Below are 18752 nucleotides of genomic sequence, written 5' to 3' on the forward strand. Positions count from 1 at the left end.
GAACGGTTTATTTTATCACACGCGCTCATAACAGTACGGATGTAACCTCAAGACGTAATGTTACGTCTGGAGTTAAGATGCGTGGTTTGAACACACCTGGCCGTCTCCTATTCGCACACACAAATGTAACATATCTGAATTTCTCCTGGTTTATTTAAATGATTGTAATGCAGTGAAAAACCGTCCTCGGAATACCGAATCGGCACAGGCAAATTAACCTAATTTACCGTGACGAACTAGTGTTCCTGGGGTTGACTCTCTTGTAACATAACCACTACTAATCTGCAGCACCGAAAAATATTAATTGTAAGACATGCCATATATTATATTGCTCCTTGACACAGCCTGCATTAAAAGAGGACCAGTCGTAGGCCTTAATGTATAGTAATGGTTGGAGATTAACTCTCACCCCGTGTTTGCCGTACGTGGCCCACGATCCGTAAGGCTGGGGGAATAGAATCCTGTGGCTGAAAACACATCTAAGATTTATTTTTCTGGCGAGACATTTGGGTTGAAATGCCGATCAAAATTTCTTTGTAATTTGTCAGATGGGGCTAGGTTATTGAGCACTTCCTTGCATCCTGTGCAAAAGTGATTACAGCGCCTAGAGTTTATGCGTGCGTAGTCGACGCGCATAAAAGGGCGTAAGTACTATAAGTACCATGGATTGCATCGGCAAGTTACATATAATGACAGGATGATAGCGTGGGGTTGGAGTTCCCGATACAATACATTTGCTAATGGCATGGTGTGACAGTTCCTTTTAAGTAATGTCTGGAGAGATATTGGTCACGAGGAAAGGGTGTTGCTAGGCACATAGGCATTTGCAGTATACAGGGACAAACTTTTAGTGCGTGTGATGAGTGTTGCAGTGACGAGTAGGAGGTTGATAGGGGACGTCCTTTGGTGGAGATACGTAGTCAACGTACCGTCAGCCAAAGATGCACCGACCCCACCGTAAGTCTCGTGCTCACAATTTTGTCTGGCACTACTTGAAGTAAGGCTGCATGTAAAGGTGATTGGTGGCTCTGTTTTCGGCTGTATCACTCAGGATAAGTATTAAGCAAACCAAAGGTAGAATTTTTATATTAATAAACTATTCATTGTTATGCAAGGTTGAAAAGTTTCCAAATTTTCGTAGATTTGCTTAAATGAAGTAAATTTTATTAATGAATTGGCAACTATACTAAAACCACAGCTGCCACAAGATTCTCGTCAAATTTTATTTATTAAACAAATGTACAAACATTTCGAAATTTCTCAGGACCTTAAATAACAATGAATTTATTAAAAAAAAGTATCTGGTTTGTTTAATATTTATCCTGACAGTGATAAGGCCGAAAACAAGATCCACTAATCACCTTTACACGCAGCCGTACTCCAAGCATTGCCAGGTAAAATTGGGAGCACGAGACTCAGTGTGAGTCACTTCAACCATGATCAGTACAACGAGTGTAGACCCCATTGATGGTTTAGATGGCAATAAAGTGGTCAGTTAGACTCACTAAGCGCCATCAAGGGTATCAAGTGCTCTTTAAAGAGGGTAAACATATTCCTTACATTACTGTGAAGGATGAGGAAGCAGTTAGGTATTTAACTACAGAAGGTTTTGAGAATGTAATGATGAAAAAGACTGTGGAGTCCATTGCAATCACGATCTCAGTCCACTAATCGAGAGGATAAAGGTAATACTGTAAGGAGCGATATTGCAGGCACACCAAGTGCTGTAAATGTGTGGGAAAAGCATATGGAAATACGTAATGCAGCAGCACAGAAGGACATATGCAACGGGGGCAATAACCTTACAGCCCCTAACAGTCTAGTAGAACTCCGTAAGGAGATTGATGAGTTCAGACAAACAGTAATGGATATCAAGAAATGCTTGGTGAACCTTGTGCCATATAGTGATGTTGCTCTTGTTAATAAAGATTGTCCAAAAGAAAATGAAACATTAGTAGAGATGGAATCAAATAATGTTATTGTGGATAGCAATCTAGAGCAAAATGGTAATCATAGTCTGTTAGGAAATAGAGTTGGTTCGGTTTCTAAGAGAATGAAGTAAACAAGAAAACGCTCGGTGATCTGACGAGCATTCTTGACTCTGTTTTGGAATATATGGAAAATCTAAGGGACGACGTCAAAAAGAATGTTCTTATTTCGGTGAAGAACAAGAGGGAAAAATTTATTCTGGTGGGTCATAATGTCAGCTTAATTTCCATGAATGTTAATAGTTTGAAAAAAAATAAAGTTTAACGGATCTTCATGCATATGTTCATTCTAGTAGTATTAATGTTGCGGCTTTGCAAGAGGTTGGGTCAAACGGAATATCTTTGCAACTAAGAGGTTATCAAAGTTTTGAATTGCCAGCTGATTTGACTGGAAATTGTTGAGGTTTGACGACTTATATCAAAGATATTCATTCCGCTCTAAAAATAAACGGTACCGAGTATTTGTGTTAGTATTACGCTTCAAGATGCTACACTGTTCATTATAAATGTTTACGTGCCTGCTGATTCCTTGACAGTTGATGATCTGCCGGACATTAGTTTTGCTGATGATTGTTTACTAATTGGTGATTTGAATGCTAGGCATAACAATCTTGGCAGTAGAGACAATGAAATGGTTCTGAAAAATATCTTAGACGAGAGAAGATGCTAAGTTTAACATAAGATTATAGATTTTATGCAGATCTATTTGTTGTATACATATCTCATTTATGATTAGTACAATTTTAAAGAGCTCTTGTTAAGACTAGTTTTGGGTGGGCTAGTTAGCATGCTAACCAGCTCCTTTTGATGTATTTGTCAATAAATGTTTTGAAATTGAATTTGACTCGACGAGTGGAGAGCAAATGTATTACCTGTCTCCCCGGTACTGGCTCAAGGCACACGCGCTACCACAAGAGTCAAATAAACAACCCTAGCTGAACTAATATTGACATAAAATATAAAACAAGGTACCAAAATTATATGATCAGATTATCTAAATACAATGTACTATAGATGTAAGGCAAGGCTGGAGGGTAACATATTAAAAGGGGTATAATGCAAGGTGTACGAACTCTCAGCTGAACCCGGCACCGTGTTGATGAAACGAGCTGACGAACCATCTCTGTGCGACCCATTTACCAGACAGAGAAGTATAAGTTACAATTTCTTCCTGCACCTGACACAAAAAACTACATAATCAGGACAATGAAATAAAGGGACAAGGGGCAATGGCAATGACAGTTGGTATTAAAACAGTACAGGAGATAGATAGCGAAAATAAAAACCAACAGAAATAGTTGACGAAAATTAATTATGAAACCGGGAATAATCCTAGATTCACCCGTGACAGGTAAGGCTTGGTTAGGTTATGCTCTCAGGTTAAGTTAAGTTAGGTTAGGTTACGCTACGTTAAGTTGGGATAGGTAAGTTAGGTTACGCTACGTCTGGTTGGATTAGGTTAAGCACAATAAACTGTATTAAAGTGCACAGAAAGACCATAATTACTGCCTCACTACAGATAAGACTAAACACACACAAGACTAATGTATCTCTCTTAATCTATTATTCTTGGTGACTAATTTATTCTTTAATAAGAATATGGACGAAAAGACCAAATTGTTGAGGCTCGGTAATACATCATAACATCAACATATAAGAGAAACATTATTATAAGGTAAACAAATATAAAAGTTTCCTTTTATTCTTCAGTTATCTCAACAGTCACCAGAGGCAACAAGAATGGAGGAAATGTAAGGTCAGTGTAAGGTCATGACATTTATGTTACCTTGACTGACTGAATGACTGGTTCGGTTGTGACTGATGGTGGTGGTGACGTCATCAAAGGGTACACTATAAAGGCGGCAGGAGGCCGCCGGAGAGTCAGTCTCAACTGGACCTTTCTGCACTCAACATGCACAAGATGGTAAGTATAATGAAAACTCATTACTGTACGTGATGTAAGTTTACTGAACTTTGTGGATGTCGATGGATTTGTACAAAACTTATATCTAAATTATTGACTTAAAGTTTTTTATTTTTCAGGTGATCGTTTGGTTGTCTGTTTTACTTCTTGTGGTGTTTGCTATGGCGGATCCTGGGTATGGTGGCTATGGACAGTACGAAGACTATGGACAAGGACACGATGACTACGGCCATGGCGGTCGTGGTCATTACTCCTATGGCCAAGGTGGACGTGGTGGTCGTGGTGATTATGACTACGGAGGCTATGGTGATTCGTACCATGGAGGACAAGGTTATGCTCATGGGGGTTACGGTGAAGGTTACAGAGGATACGGTGTCTATGGACGTTATTGATATGGTCGTTACAAAAACGCCAAATAATTTATAAACCTTAAAAAATAAAAATTCTTGTGCTTCTATTGTTTAATAAAACCCATTTTTTTATAATCTTAATGTATTCTTTAACTCAATAGTTTAAAACATAACTGTTTATTTTATCACGCGCTCATAACGGTACGGATGTAACCTTCAGACGTAATGTTACGTCTAGAGTTAAAATACGTGGTTTGAACACACCTGGCCGTCGCCTATTCGCACACAATAATGAAACTGATCTGAATTTCTCCTGGTTTATTTAAATGATTGTGATGCAGTGAATATAAAGCCCTCGAAATACCGAATCGACACAGCAAATTAATCTAATTTACCGTGAATAACCAGTGTTTCTAGGGGTTGACTCTTGTAACCTGACCATTATTAATCTGCAGCACCGAAAAATATAAATTGCAAAACCTACAATGTATTGGATTGATCCTTGACACAGCTTGCATTAAAAGCGGGCTAGTCGGGGGCCTTAAGGTAATGGATGGAGATTACCACGTGTTAGCCGTACGTGGCCCAAGATCCGTAAGGCTGGGAGAATAGAATCCTGTGGCTGAACATACATCTACGATTAATCTTTCTGGTGAGACATTTGGCTTGAAGTGCTGATCAAAATTTGTTATTCTTTAATTTGTCATAAGATGAGGCTAGGTTATTGAGCACTCCCTTGCATCCTGTGCAAGGCGTAGTGCAAAAGTGATTAAAGCGTCTAGTTTATGCTTGCTTAGTCGACGTGCATAAAAGGGCCTAAGTACCTGAAGGACCATGGATTGCATCGGCAAGTTACATATAGTGACAGGATGAGTGTGGGGTTGGAATTCCCGATACAATACATTTGCTAATGGCAAGGTGTGACGGGTCCGAAATAAGTCAAATGTCTGGAGAGGGTGTTGGTAGGCACGTAAGCATTTGCAGTATAAAGGGACACATTTAGTGCGTGTGATGAGTGTTGCAGCGACGAGGAGGTTGATAGGGGTCGTCATTCCTGGCGGAGTTACGTAGTCAACGTACCGTCAGCCAAAGATGCACCGACCCCACCCTAAGTCTCGTGCTCGCAATTTTGTCCGGCAATACTTGAAGTAAGGCTGCATGTAAAGGTGATTGGTGGCTCTGTTTTCGGTTGTATCACTCAGGATAAGTATTAAGCAAACCAAAAGGTAGAATTTTTATATTAATACACTATTCATTGTTATGTAAGGTTGAAAAGTTTCCAAATTTTCGTAGATTTGCTTAAATAATGAAGTAAATTTTATTAATGAGTTGGCAACTCTACTAAAACCACAGCTGCCACAAGATTCTCGTCAAATTATATTTATTAAACAAATGTACAAACATTTGGAAATTTCTCAGGACCTTAAATAACAATGAATAGTTTATTATAAAAAAATTTTCTTTGGTTTGTTTAATATTTATCCTGAATGATAAAGCCGAAAACAAGATCCACTAATCACCTTTACACGCAGCCGTACTTCAAGCATTGCCAGGTAAAATTGTGAGCACGAGACCCAGTGTGAGTCACTTCAACCATGATCAGTACAACGAGTGTAGACCCCATTGATGGTTTAGATGGCAGTAAAGTGGTCAGTTAGACTCACTAAGCGCCATCAAGGGTATCAAGTGCTCTTTAAAGAGGGTAAACATATTCCTTACATTACTGTGAAGGATGAGGAAGCAGTTAGGTATTTAACTACAGAAGGTTTTGAGAATGTAATGATGAAAAACACTGTGGAGTCCATTGCAATCACGATCTCAGTCCACTAATCGAGAGGATAAAGGTAATACTGTAAGGAGCGATATTGCAGGCACACTGAGTGCTGTAAATGTGTGGGAAAAGCATATGGAAATACGTAATGCAGCAGCACAGAAGGACATATGCAACGGGGGCAATAACCTTACAGCCCCTAACAGTCTAGTAGAACTCCATAAGGAGATTGATGAGTTCAGACAAACAGTAATGGATATCAAGAAATGCTTGTTGAACCTTGTGCCATATAGTGATGTTGCTCTTGTTAATAAAGATTGTCCAAAAGAAAATGAAACATTAGTAGAGATGGAATCAAATAATGTTATTGTGGATAGCAATCTAGAACAAAATGGTAATCATAGTCTGTTAGGAAATAGAGTTGGTTCGGTTTCTAAAGAGAATGAAGTAAACAAGGAAACGCTCGGTGATCTGACGGGCATTCTTGACTCTGTTTTGGAATATATGGAAAATCCAAAGGACGACGTCAAAAAGACTGTTCTTATTTCGGTGAAGAATAAGAGGGAAAATTTATTCTAATGGGTCATAATGTCAGCTTAATTTCCATGAATGTTAATAGTTTGAAAAAAGAAGTTTAACGGATCTTCATGCATATGTTCATTCTAGTAGTATTAATGTTACAGCTTTGCAAGAGGTTGGGACAAACGGAATATCTTTGCAACTAAGTGGTTATCGAAGTTTTGAATTGCCAGCTGATTTGACTGGAAATTGTTGAGGCTTGACGACTTATATCAAAGATATTCATTCCGCTCTAAAAATAAACGGTACCGAGTATTTGTGTTAGTATTACGCTTCAAGATGCTACACTGTTCATTATAAATGTTTATGTGCCTGCTGATTCCTTGACAGTTGATGATCTGCCGGACATTAGTTTTGCTGATGATTGTTTACTAATTGGTGATTTGAATGCTAGGCATAACAATCTTGGCAGTAGAGACAATGAAATGGTTCTGAAAAATATCTTAGACTAGAGAAGATGCTAAGTTTAACACAAGACGGTAGATTTTATGCAGATCTATTTGTTGTATACATATCTCCTTTATGATTAGTACAATTTTAAAGAGCTCTTGTTAAGACTAGTTTTGGGCGGGCTAGTTAGCATGCTAACCAGCTCCTTTTGATGTATTTGTCAATAAATGTTTTGAATTTGAATTTGACTCGACGAGTGGAGAGCAAATGTATTACCTGTCTCCCCGGTACTGGCTCAAGGCACACGCGCTACCACAAGAGTCAAATAAACAACCCTAGCTGAACTAATATTGACATAAAATATAAAACAAGGTACCAAAATTGTATGATCAGATTATCTAAATACAATGTACTATAGATGTAAGGCAAGGCTGGAGGGTAACATATTAAAAGGGGTATAATGCAAGGTGTACGAACTCTCAGCTGAACCCGGCACCGTGTTGATGAAACGAGCTGACGAACCATCTCTGTGCGACCCATTTACCAGACAGAGAAGTATAAGTTACAATTTCTTCCTGCACCTGACTCAAAAAACTACATAATCAGGACAATGAAATAAAGGGACAAGGGGCAATGGCTGAGTCATAAGAGGATTAGCACATCGTATGACAGTTGGTATTAAAACAGTACAGGAGATAGATAGCGAACATAAAAACCAACAGAAATAGTTGACGAAAGTTAATTATGAAACCGGGAATAATCCTAGATTCACCCGTGACAGGTAAGGTTAGGTTAGGTTATGCTGTCAGGTTAAGTTAGGTTAGGTTACGCTACGTTAAGTTGGGATAGGTAAGTTAGGTTACGCTACGTCTGGTTGGATTAGGTTAAGCACAATAAACTGTATTAAAGTGCACAGAAAGACCATAATTACTGCCTCACTACAGATAAGACTAAACACACACAAGACTAATGTATCTCTCTTAATCTATTACTCTTGATTAATTTATTCACTAAATAAGAATATGGACGAAAAGACCAAATTGTTGAGGCTCGGTAATACATCATAACATCAACATATAAGAAAAACATTATTATAAGGTAAACAAATATAAAAGATTCCTTTTATTCTTCAGTTATCTCAACAGTCACCAGAGGCAACAAGAATGGAGGAAATGTAACACGACAGTGTAAGGTCATGACATATATGTTAAGTTGACTGACTGAATGACTGGTTCGGTTGTGACTGATGGTGGTGGTGACGTCATCAAAGGGTACACTATAAAGGCGGCAGGAGGCCGCCGGAGAGTCAGTCTGAACTGGACCTTTCTGCACTCAACATGCACAAGATGGTAAGTCAAATAAAAGCTCATTACTGTACGTGATGTAAGTTTATTGAACTTTGTGGATGTCGATGGATTTGTAGAAAACTTACATCTAAATTATTGACTTAAATTTTTTTCTTTTTCAGGTGATCGTTTGGTTGTCTGTTTTACTTCTTGTGGTGGTTGCTATGGCCGATCCTGGGTATGGTGGCTATGGACAGTACGAAGACTATGGCCAAGGACACGATGACTATGGTCGTGGTGGATATGGCGGTCGTGGTCATTCCTCCTATGGCCAAGGTGGACATGGCGGTCGTGGTGATTATGACTACGGAGGTTATGGTGATTCGTACCATGGAGGACAAGGTTATGCTCATGGGGGTTACGGTGAAGGTTACAGAGGATACGGTGACTATGGACGTTATTGATATGGTCGTAAGGAAAACGCCAAGGAATTTATAAACCTTAAAAAATAAAAATTCTTGTGCTTCTATTGTGTTTAATAAAACCCATTTTTTTTATAATTCTTACTGTATTCTTTAACTCAATAGTTTAAAAACGGAACGGTTTATTTTATCTCACGCACTCGTAACAGTACGAAAGTAACCTTCAGACGTACTATTACGTCTAGTTAAGATGCGTGGTTTGAACACAACTAGCCGTCTCCAACTCGCACACACTAATGTAACTGATCTGAATTTCTCATGGTTTATTTAAATGATTGTAATGCAGTGAAAAAAAAGCCCTCGAAATACCGAATCGGCACAGGCAAATCAACCTAATTTACCGTGATTAACCAGTGTTTCTGGGGGTTGACTCTCTTGTAACATGACCATTATTAATCGGCAGCACCGAGAAATATCAATTGCAAAACATACAATGTATTGGATTGATCCTTGACACAGCTTGCATTAAAAGCGGGCTAGTCGGGGGCCTTAAGGTAATGGATGGAGATTACCTCTTACCACGTGTTTGCCGTACGTGGCCCATGACCCGTAAGGCTGGGAGAATAGAATCCTGTGGCTGGAAATACATCTGCGAATTATTTTTCTGGCGAGACATTTGGCTTGAATTCCCTATCAAGAATTTTTTTTCTTAAATTTGTCATAAAATGGGGCTAGGTTATTGAGCACCCCTTTGCATCCTGTGCAAGGCTTAGTGCAAAAGTGATTTAAAGAGCCTAGAGTTTGTTTGCGTAGTCGACGTGCATAAAATGGATTAAGTACCTGAAGGACCATGAATTTTATCGGCAAGTTATATAATGATATGATAGTGTAGGGTTGGAATTTCCGATACAATACATTTGCTAATGGCAAGGTGTGACAGGTCCCAAATAAGTCAAATGTCTGGAGAGAGATTGGTCAGGAGGAAAGGGTGTTGGTAGGCACAGGCATTTGCAGTATAAAGGGACAAACTTTTAGTGCGTGTGGTGAGTGTTGCAGCGACGAGGAGGTTGATAGGGGACGTCCTTCCTGGCGGAGTTACGTAGTCAACGTACCGTCAGCCAAAGATGCACCGACCCCACCATAAGTCTCGTGCTCGCAATTTTGTCTGGCAATACTTGAAGTAAGGCTGCATGTAAAGGTGATTGGTGGCTCTGTTTTCGGCTGTATCACTCAGGTTAAGTATTAAGCAAACCAAAGGTAGAATTTTTATATTAATACACTATTCATTGTTATTTAAGGTTGAAAAGTTTCCAAATTTTCGTAGATTTGCTTAAATAATGAAGTAAATTTTATTAATGAATTGGCAACTCTACTAAAACCACAGCTGCCACAAGATTCTCGTCAAATTTTATTTATTAAACAAATGTACAAACATTTGGAAATTTCTCAGGACCTTAAATAACAATGAATTTATTAAAAAAAAGTATCTTTGGTTTGTTTAATATTTATCCTGACAGTGATAAAGCCGAAAACAAGATCCACTAATCACCTTTACACGCAGCCGTACTTCAAGCATTGCCAGACAAAATTGTGAGCACGAGACCCAGTGTGAGTCACTTCAACCATGATCAGTACAACGAGTGTAGACCCCATTGATAGTTTAGATGGCAGTAAAGTGGTCAGTTAGACTCACTAAGCGCCATCAAGGGTATCAAGTGCTCTTTAAAGAGGGTAAACATATTCCTTACATTACTGTGAAGGATGAGGAAGCAGTTAGGTATTTAACTACAGAAGGTTTTGAGAATGTAATGATGAAAAAGACTGTGGAGTCCATTGCAATCACGATCTCAGTCCACTAATCGAGAGGATAAAGGTAATACTGTAAGGAGCGATATTGCAGGCACACCAAGTGCTGTAAATGTGTGGGAAAAGCATATGGAAATACGTAATGCAGCAGCACAGAAGGACATAGCAACGGGGGCAATAACCTTACAGCCCCTAACAGTCTAGTAGAACTCCGTAAGGAGATTGATGAGTTCAGACAAACAGTAATGGATATCAAGAAATGCTTGGTGAACCTTGTGCCATATAGTGATGTTGCTCTTGTTAATAAAGATTGTCCAAAAGAAAATGAAACATTAGTAGAGATGGAATCAAATAATATTATTGTGGATAGCAATCTAGAGCAAAATGGTAATCATAGTCTGTTAGGAAATAGAGTTGGTTCGGTTTCTACAGAGAATGAAGTAAACAAGAAAACGCTCGGTGATCTGACGAGCATTCTTGACTCTGTTTTGGAATATATGGAAAATCTAAGGGACGACGTCAAAAAGAATGTTCTTATTTCGGTGAAGAACAAGAGGGAAAAATTTATTCTGGTGGGTCATAATGTCAGCTTAATTTCCATGAATGTTAATAGTTTGAAAAAAAATAAAGTTTAACGGATCTTCATGCATATGTTCATTCTAGTAGTATTAATGTTGCGGCTTTGCAAGAGGTTGGGTCAAACGGAATATCTTTGCAACTAAGAGGTTATCAAAGTTTTGAATTGCCAGCTGATTTGACTGGAAATTATTGAGGTTTCACGACTTATATCAAAGATATTCATTCCGCTCTAAAAATAAACGGTACCGAGTATTTGTGTTAGTATTACGCTTCAAGATGCTACACTGTTCATTATAAATGTTTATGTGCACGCTGATTCCTTGACAGTTGATGATCTGCCGGACATTAGTTTTGCTGATGATTGTTTACTAATTGGTGATTTGAATGCTAGGCATAACAATCTTGTCAGTAGAGACAATGAAATGGTTCTGAAAAATATCTTAGACGAGAGAAGATGCTAAGTTTAACATAAGATTATAGATTTTATGCAGATCTATTTGTTGTATACATATCTCATTTATGATTAGTACAATTTTAAAGAGCTCTTGTTAAGACTAGTTTTGGGCGGGCTAGTTAGCATGCTAACCAGCTCCTTTTGATGTATTTGTCAATAAATATTTTGAATTTGAATTTGACTCGACGAGTGGAGAGCAAATGTATTACCTGTCTCCCCGGTACTGGCTCAGGGCACACGCGCTACCACAAGAGTCAAATAAACAACCCTAGCTGAACTAATATTGACATAAAATATAAAACAAGGTACCAAAATTGTATGATCAGATTATCTAAATACAATGTACTATAGATGTAAGGCAAGGCTGGAGGGTAACATATTAAAAGGGGTATAATGCAAGGTGTACGAACTCTCAGCTGAACCCGGCACCGTGTTGATGAAACGAGCTGACGAACCATCTCTGTGCGACCCATTTACCAGACAGAGAAGTATAAGTTACAATTTCTTCCTGCACCTGACTCAAAAAACTACATAATCAGGACAATGAAATAAAGGGACAAGGGGCAATGGCTGAGTCATAAGAGGATTAGCACATCGTATGACAGTTGGTATTAAAACAGTACAGGAGATAGATAGCGAACATAAAAACCAACAGAAATGGTTGACGAAAATTAATTATGAAACCGGGAATAATCCTAGATTCACCCGTGACAGGTAAGGCTAGGTTAGGTTATGCTATGTCAGGTTAAGTTTGGTTAGGTTACGCTACGCTAAGTTGTTATAGGTAAGTATCTCTCTTAATCTATTACTCTTGATGACTAATTTATTCACTAAATAAGAATATGGACGAAAAGACCAAATTGTTGAGGCTCGGTAATACATCATAACATCAACATATAAGAGAAACATTATTATAAGGTAAACAAATATAAAAGTTTCCTTTTATTCTTCAGTTATCTCAACAGTCACCAGAGGCAACAAGAATGGAGGAAATGTAAGGTCAGTGTAAGGTCATGACATTTATGTTACCTTGACTGAGTGACTGAATGACTGGTTCAGTTGTAACTGATGGTGGTGGTGACGTCATCAAAGGGTACACTATAAAGGCGGCAGGAGGCCGCCGGAGAGTCAGTCTCAACCGGACCTTCCTGCACTCAACATGCACAAAATGGTAAGCCACATAAAAACTCTTTAATGTACGTGTAATAAATTTATTGAGCTTTGTGTATGTCGGTAAATCTGTATTTGTGCTCAACTTTCATTTTTTGTGATTTTTTTTCTTTTTCAGGTGATCGCTGTTTTGTCCGTTTTATTCTTTGTGTCGGCTGTTATGGCCGACTTTGGTTATGGTGGCCGTGGGCATGGTGGTTATGGTGGGCACGATGATTATGGCCGTGGAGGATATGACTATTATGGCCGTGGAGGATACGACGATTATGGCCGTGGAGGACATGATGATTATGGCCGTGGAGGATACGACGATTATGGCCGTGGAGGACAAAGTTATTACGGCCATGGGGGTGACGGCCACAGAGGATACGGTCGATATGGATATGGTGGTTAAAGAACGTGAAATGATTTACAGACCTTTAATAATGTAATATCTTGTCTATATTGTATTCAATAAAATCCAAAAATTTTTAATAGAATTTTTATGTACCTTAAGTTTACTAGTGATTAATTTACCATATTTACTCTCATACCAGTACGAACTTGACTTGAGACGTGTAGTTTGATGTCTCCAGTATATCCACGACCTGAGTTATGATGCGTGATTCACACACGCACATGTGTTTAACCGATCGGATTTTCAATCGATTTATTTACATGCTAGTAATGGAGTGGAAAGCTTCCTCGGAATACTAAAACGGCACGAAGTAATATAAAATTTACCGTAAACTGGACTAGTGTTTCTGAGACCGGGGTCGTGGAGGGGGAATTATTATAACACAATATGGTGGTGTGGGTCTGGTAGTTGAAACCAAATGCTGCCATTATCGTGGCCGGTACAGTTTTAACTCGCTGCACAAAGGCCTGTCGGAGTAAATATTAAACAAACCAAATGTAAACTTTTTATAATAAACTAATAACTGACAAAGGTCCTGAGAAATTCCCAAATGTTTGTAAGTTTTATACGAAAATTTGTCTAGAATATTGTGGCAGCTGTAGTTTAGTTGTCATTTCATTAATATAATTTTCTTCATTATTTAAGCAAATGTAGGAAAACCGAGCGCATGTGTATTTTCAGCCACAGGATTCTCCAGCCTTACGGGTAGTGTGCCACGCACGGCAAACACGTGGTAAGAGTTTATCTTCATCCATTACTTTATATTAAGGCCTCCGACTGGCCCGCCATCCAGTGGCCAGGAAAACAACTTCCTTGTCTTAAGGGTATAAATATGCTAGAAAAATATTCAACGAGAAGTACGTTATATAAATTAATGTCTCCATATTCCTTTTTATATTTCTTGTACATTGTTGTACACGAGCATAAATCCTAAGGGATGCATCCCCCTATAATCAAGTTGAGGGATTTCCTGTATCACCCCTATAATTCATGTAATCCTGCGAAGGTCAACCTTTTGGCGATTAGAAACAGTCAAGGGAGGACAAAATGGTTTTTAAGTTTGTTCAAATGCACTTTAAGTCAAGTCATCCTCTTCAATCACAACAATGCTAATGGATTTGATTTGTACACCACACAGTATTATGTATCAAGTGTATAATATTCACGCAAGGATTAATTGAATAGAAGCTTTTAGTGCTTTAAGAATTTTATTCACTATATATAAGTTGTTCTAGAGACTATAAAACACTAGGTTACATGTTCTACAGTAATAAATTATATTAAATTAAGAGCTATGCTACTTTTAATGTCTAGAAACTACCTTTACTGGCTAAAATTTCTTAAGTTCAGGCAGCAAATGTAAGAGCCATTTACAGAGAACATGAACTTCAAATTAAAAAGGCAAACTGTACCAACATTAAAATATTTAGCCTTATCTAAATGTATGCATAACTTAAGAGTATTCACTTGTAACACATTTGTTAGATTACTGCTAAATTATTGGGTTAATTCATGTTCATAATATTGTATCACGCCCTAAGGGAGCCGAATCATTTTTTATTGGGTGCACATTAATGTTGAAGTATTATGTACAGTAACGTACACCCATAAAGTTTTTCTGGTATTAGCCGTCTAATCCTTTATTACCATAGTAGGTCATCTTTTCTCGTGTGACAAATACCAGTCATGGACAGAAAATCCATATTGAGGACCAGCCTGTAAAGGTATACGAGACGTCCCAAGTCCAGCCTTTAAACTTCTTTTAGGTTGACAAAGTCTAGACCTACACGTCGGCGAGGCAAGATCTTCTTTACTCCCGAGGTGCTACGTGATCCTGACGATGGGTACAACGCTGACTTGTGACCAGGCGAAGGTAGTAAGACTGTATCCAGTCGAATGTCCTTCACCCAAGCCTAAACCGCCTTGTCCTAAGGAATTTTTTTGACGTCTTAGGAATCGGGGAGGGGGGGGGGGTGACACGGGTCGTCCGCAGACCGGTGAGTGGTGGCCTTATGGTCACCTTCGCGGAATGGGGACAGGCCCAGCAAGTAGCCAACATAAAAAAATTAACGAGATAAAGATCCACGTGGAAGCTTATACAGCGGATAACTTTGTGTTGGGAGTAATCTCCCACACCAAGATAGACCATCTTGAAAAAGAAGAGCTGGCCGAGCTAATCGGAGACCAGCTTTCAATAGTACAGAAGCTGACAAGCTTAACTGCACTGGCTGGTTATCCAAAGCACCGTATTGCTGGGATGGGGGAACATCCCTGTAAGACCGTATGAAAAAAGACCCACAAGGTGCTAGAAATGCCAGAGGTATGGCCATCTGGCAGGGAAGTGTCGAGCTCGGGAGGTTTGTGCCACTTGCAGGACACACGGGCACCAGCACACCAACTGCTCGGCGCAGCTTGTGGTGGCCCTCACTCCTCCTCCGGCCGGGAGTGTCCCAGGTGGAGGGAGGAGTGTAGGGTGGCTAAATTGTGAAGCAAGAAATAATTGAGCTACAAGGAGGCTCTCCTTGTAGTGAAGACAGATGAAAAGAAGACTCAATACCCAAACAAGAGCGAAGGAAAGACGAACGAAGCCAGATACAGTAACATTAAAATTATTATTTTTTCGACCTTTACGAAAACATACCGCAACAAGACCAGGAAGGAGAATGGAAGGTGAAAAACAAAGAACAAAAGTATGAGCTCCAAAGAAAACGACAAAGGAAAAAAACAGCTTCGACGGAAAATAACCGAAAGGCGAAGAGGCCAGTATTCTCAAAAATAAAGAAAGGTTGACAAACGATGAACTACTCGGTTAAATGAAGTTAAAATGCAGGTAAGATTTGGTAGTGTCCAACTGTGGAACTCTATATTTATTTTGGTGTTATAGTTTGACATTATTCGAATATTGTGATTTTCATCTTATATTTAATTATTCTCAACAATTCTAGAACATTCGTGACGTTTCCCCTCCAAATACAAATTTACCTCCTCAGGTTAGGCTGAATACGTGATTTGTGATCGAAAGAAATGAAAGTCGATCATTTAATTAATAAAAAATAAATATAATATCATATAATTTTAACTTCCAAAACTGTATGATCAGAGACTAAATTTTCCAGGTTAGGTTAGGTTAGGCAAGCTTAGGTAATGCTTTAACGGATTCTGTGCAGTCATAACATTGTCTTTAGATCATTCAAACATCATCTGAAAATTTGGTGTAATTCCATAAAGTCCTTCTGGTGCTTCCTGTCGCCTATAACATTACCATATTGTATACTTTTGAAAATGAACCTTGGTTCACGAGTTTTGCTCATCTTCTTTGCTTGCTTTTGAAAATGAGTTTAAACTTGTGTCATGCTTACTAAATATATCTGCTTGCCTTTCCTTGTCGTTTGAGAAGTAATGAAACCTCATGTCTTTATTTTTATTTGTGCCGCACACAACACACTGGTGAAACCCGTTCCTTCTCGCCATATCTGTGTAACTCAAGTCAGTCACCATGTTCAGCGGCCAAGAGTAAAGAAAACACAGCCGACGTAACTTTTCCCGTCATTTAATGAGTGCCATCTAGTGGCCAGGCGTGCGTACTATGGGGATCTACATTAAGTAGCTCTTAGACGTGCTACCTTTTATATACTTCCCTTGATCCAGCCTGTGCGGACTGGGCCGGAGGAAAGGTGCCACAAGCTAGCACTCAAAGCGAGCAACTCAAGAGAACCCTTTACTGTAGTCTCAATCTTCCCTAATGACACTTCCGTTATGGGAAGTCCTTTTCAACTTAAGGAAGGGACCCCCCCCCAACCCCCCACCTCCCACTGGTATGGCTCATCAGATCAACAGGACCTCAACCTCTCCCCCCATTCCTCCACGGTGGTTCCCACTAGTGGGAGTTATTGTGGAGATGCTGTGACTTTCGATGGTACTGGATTGATGGGATCTCTCCTTCAGGAATGATTTTCCAGTTCCAGAATTACTCCAGGTTTTCGTGTTTGGGATGCATTTAGTAATGTTTTCCACGAGTCCACACTTTGTGGTGATATCAGCTGGTCAATCTCTTCATCCGAGGAATGGGTGGTGATACAGCCTACACGTGGCCTCTATGATGGCAGTCTGTCGGATTCGTCCTCAGTGTTCATCTTCAGTCAGTTCTACCTGTAAAATATGACCACACATCAATATAAGTATAAAAACATTAATTTGGCTCCAAAATATAATGTATTAGGCGTATAACGCTACAAACAGTGCATTTACAAGATATTCATGCGTGTTTCAGTGCATCTGTTTAAAAAAATAGGGAATGTGATAATGACATTAAGCTAATCATTTGGAAAGGCTATCACAGTTTTTTGTTTAGAGTGGTGGGACATAAATTTACACCATTGAACTTCTGCCACCTTGGTCGTACTGGTATCTGGTCTGGCCCATGGACTATGTAGGCCGCCCTCTAAAAAATGTGGCCTCAGCCTGGTTCATCTGGTAGTGTAGGGTGCTTGCCTAGGTCGCCGCAGGGGTAGAGAGTGGTAGGTCTAAGTCGATGGCGAGGACTGTGCCTGGACCTGGTAGTAGGAGGCCCATGAAAACAATGATCCCAGGGAAACCGATCCTCCAGGGATGAACTCGCAAGAACTGCCTCCTGCGAGGGAGCGGGCCCAGGGGCATTGACACCAGAAGCATCCGGCGTGGTGACGGCCGTAGCCGACACCTGGGTTGGGGAGGGTGGGGGCTTCCGAGACCCACCGGAGGATCCCGTAAGTCCCATCTTAGGAGACTTTGAGACCCTCCACCCCCTCATGGACCGCTTCTGGATCGAAGATGCACCAAAAATGTCCTAAAAAGAATCCCCCCTTACCTGCATGGGGAGGTTTCGGGGGACCAGGAGGTAACAGTGTCAGTTGAGGGAGACGAACGAGCAGCTGTGGGAAGAAAGGTGTCTCGAATGGTCTAAAATATTAATTGCAAAGATTCCTGTGTTGTCCGAAAGTAAACTTACACCACTGGTAAAACAATTCAATTGCAAAATTAAAGATGTTATAAGTCATTAGCGACGAAAATGTCGTAGAAGGAAAATGTCTTATAATTGCCTATCAGAACCGTATTTGTTATTGTCAAAGCGATTATGCACCGTAAGGAAAATAATATTCACAACTGTATATAGAGATTGAGCCACGAGGATAGACGTAACAAAAGGCGGGTGTTCAGGGGCGGATCCAGGAATATACAAAGGGGGGGGGGCCAAAAAATTGTGGGTGGGGTAAAATGGCGACCACAACGCGCCCACCCAGCTGGGGGCGCTGCTGACCACAAGATTTTTTTTAATCTGATCAACGAAATGGTCTCAAAATATCATTATACTCATGATAATACTCGATATCATGGGTATTTCGAGGCCATTTGGAACCATGTGCACTTGATATTAGGAGATTCTGAAGTCAAAAGTAATTACGTCTTACTATGCAAAAATGCCTGATTAAAATAGTGCCTTAAAGAAAAAGTAGCCCCCCTGGTGTTGGGTTATATACTGTACAGTTCTTATTTCTTTTGTAAAAATATAGATAAGACACATAATTGTCTAAATAAATACATTGTAGTGAATAAAACCCTCTTGAAAACTCCTGCCTGTGTGGGAGGAATAATAAGAA

General features: G+C 39.5%; 2 protein-coding genes across 3 annotated transcripts; both read left to right on the forward strand.

Moving 5' to 3' along the window:
• Positions 1-3808: 3808 nt before the first annotated feature.
• Positions 3809-4340, forward strand: LOC121862599 (glycine-rich protein 3-like). The gene is made up of 2 exons (XM_042360912.1): positions 3809-3912; positions 4032-4340. The coding sequence occupies exons 1-2, from the start codon at positions 3901-3903 to the stop codon at positions 4302-4304; spliced, it is 285 nt and encodes a 94-aa protein (XP_042216846.1). The 5' UTR covers positions 3809-3900; the 3' UTR covers positions 4305-4340.
• Positions 4341-8318: 3978 nt separating this feature from the next.
• Positions 8319-13193, forward strand: LOC121862600 (neuropeptide-like protein 29). Of its 2 annotated transcripts, none has more exons than XM_042360913.1 (2): positions 8319-8351; positions 8471-8815. In XM_042360913.1, the coding sequence occupies exons 1-2, from the start codon at positions 8340-8342 to the stop codon at positions 8750-8752; spliced, it is 294 nt and encodes a 97-aa protein (XP_042216847.1). In that variant the 5' UTR covers positions 8319-8339; the 3' UTR covers positions 8753-8815. The 2 variants fall into 2 exon arrangements, with proteins under 2 accessions (XP_042216847.1, XP_042216848.1); XM_042360914.1 differs by lacking the exon at positions 8471-8815 and adding an exon at positions 12838-13193 and having other exon boundaries at positions 8327-8351.
• Positions 13194-18752: the final 5559 nt, after the last annotated feature.

Source organism: Homarus americanus, unplaced genomic scaffold (genome assembly GCF_018991925.1).
Source record: "Homarus americanus isolate GMGI-L3 unplaced genomic scaffold, GMGI_Hamer_2.0 scaffold31037, whole genome shotgun sequence".
Taxonomy (NCBI): Eukaryota; Metazoa; Arthropoda; class Malacostraca; order Decapoda; family Nephropidae; genus Homarus; species Homarus americanus.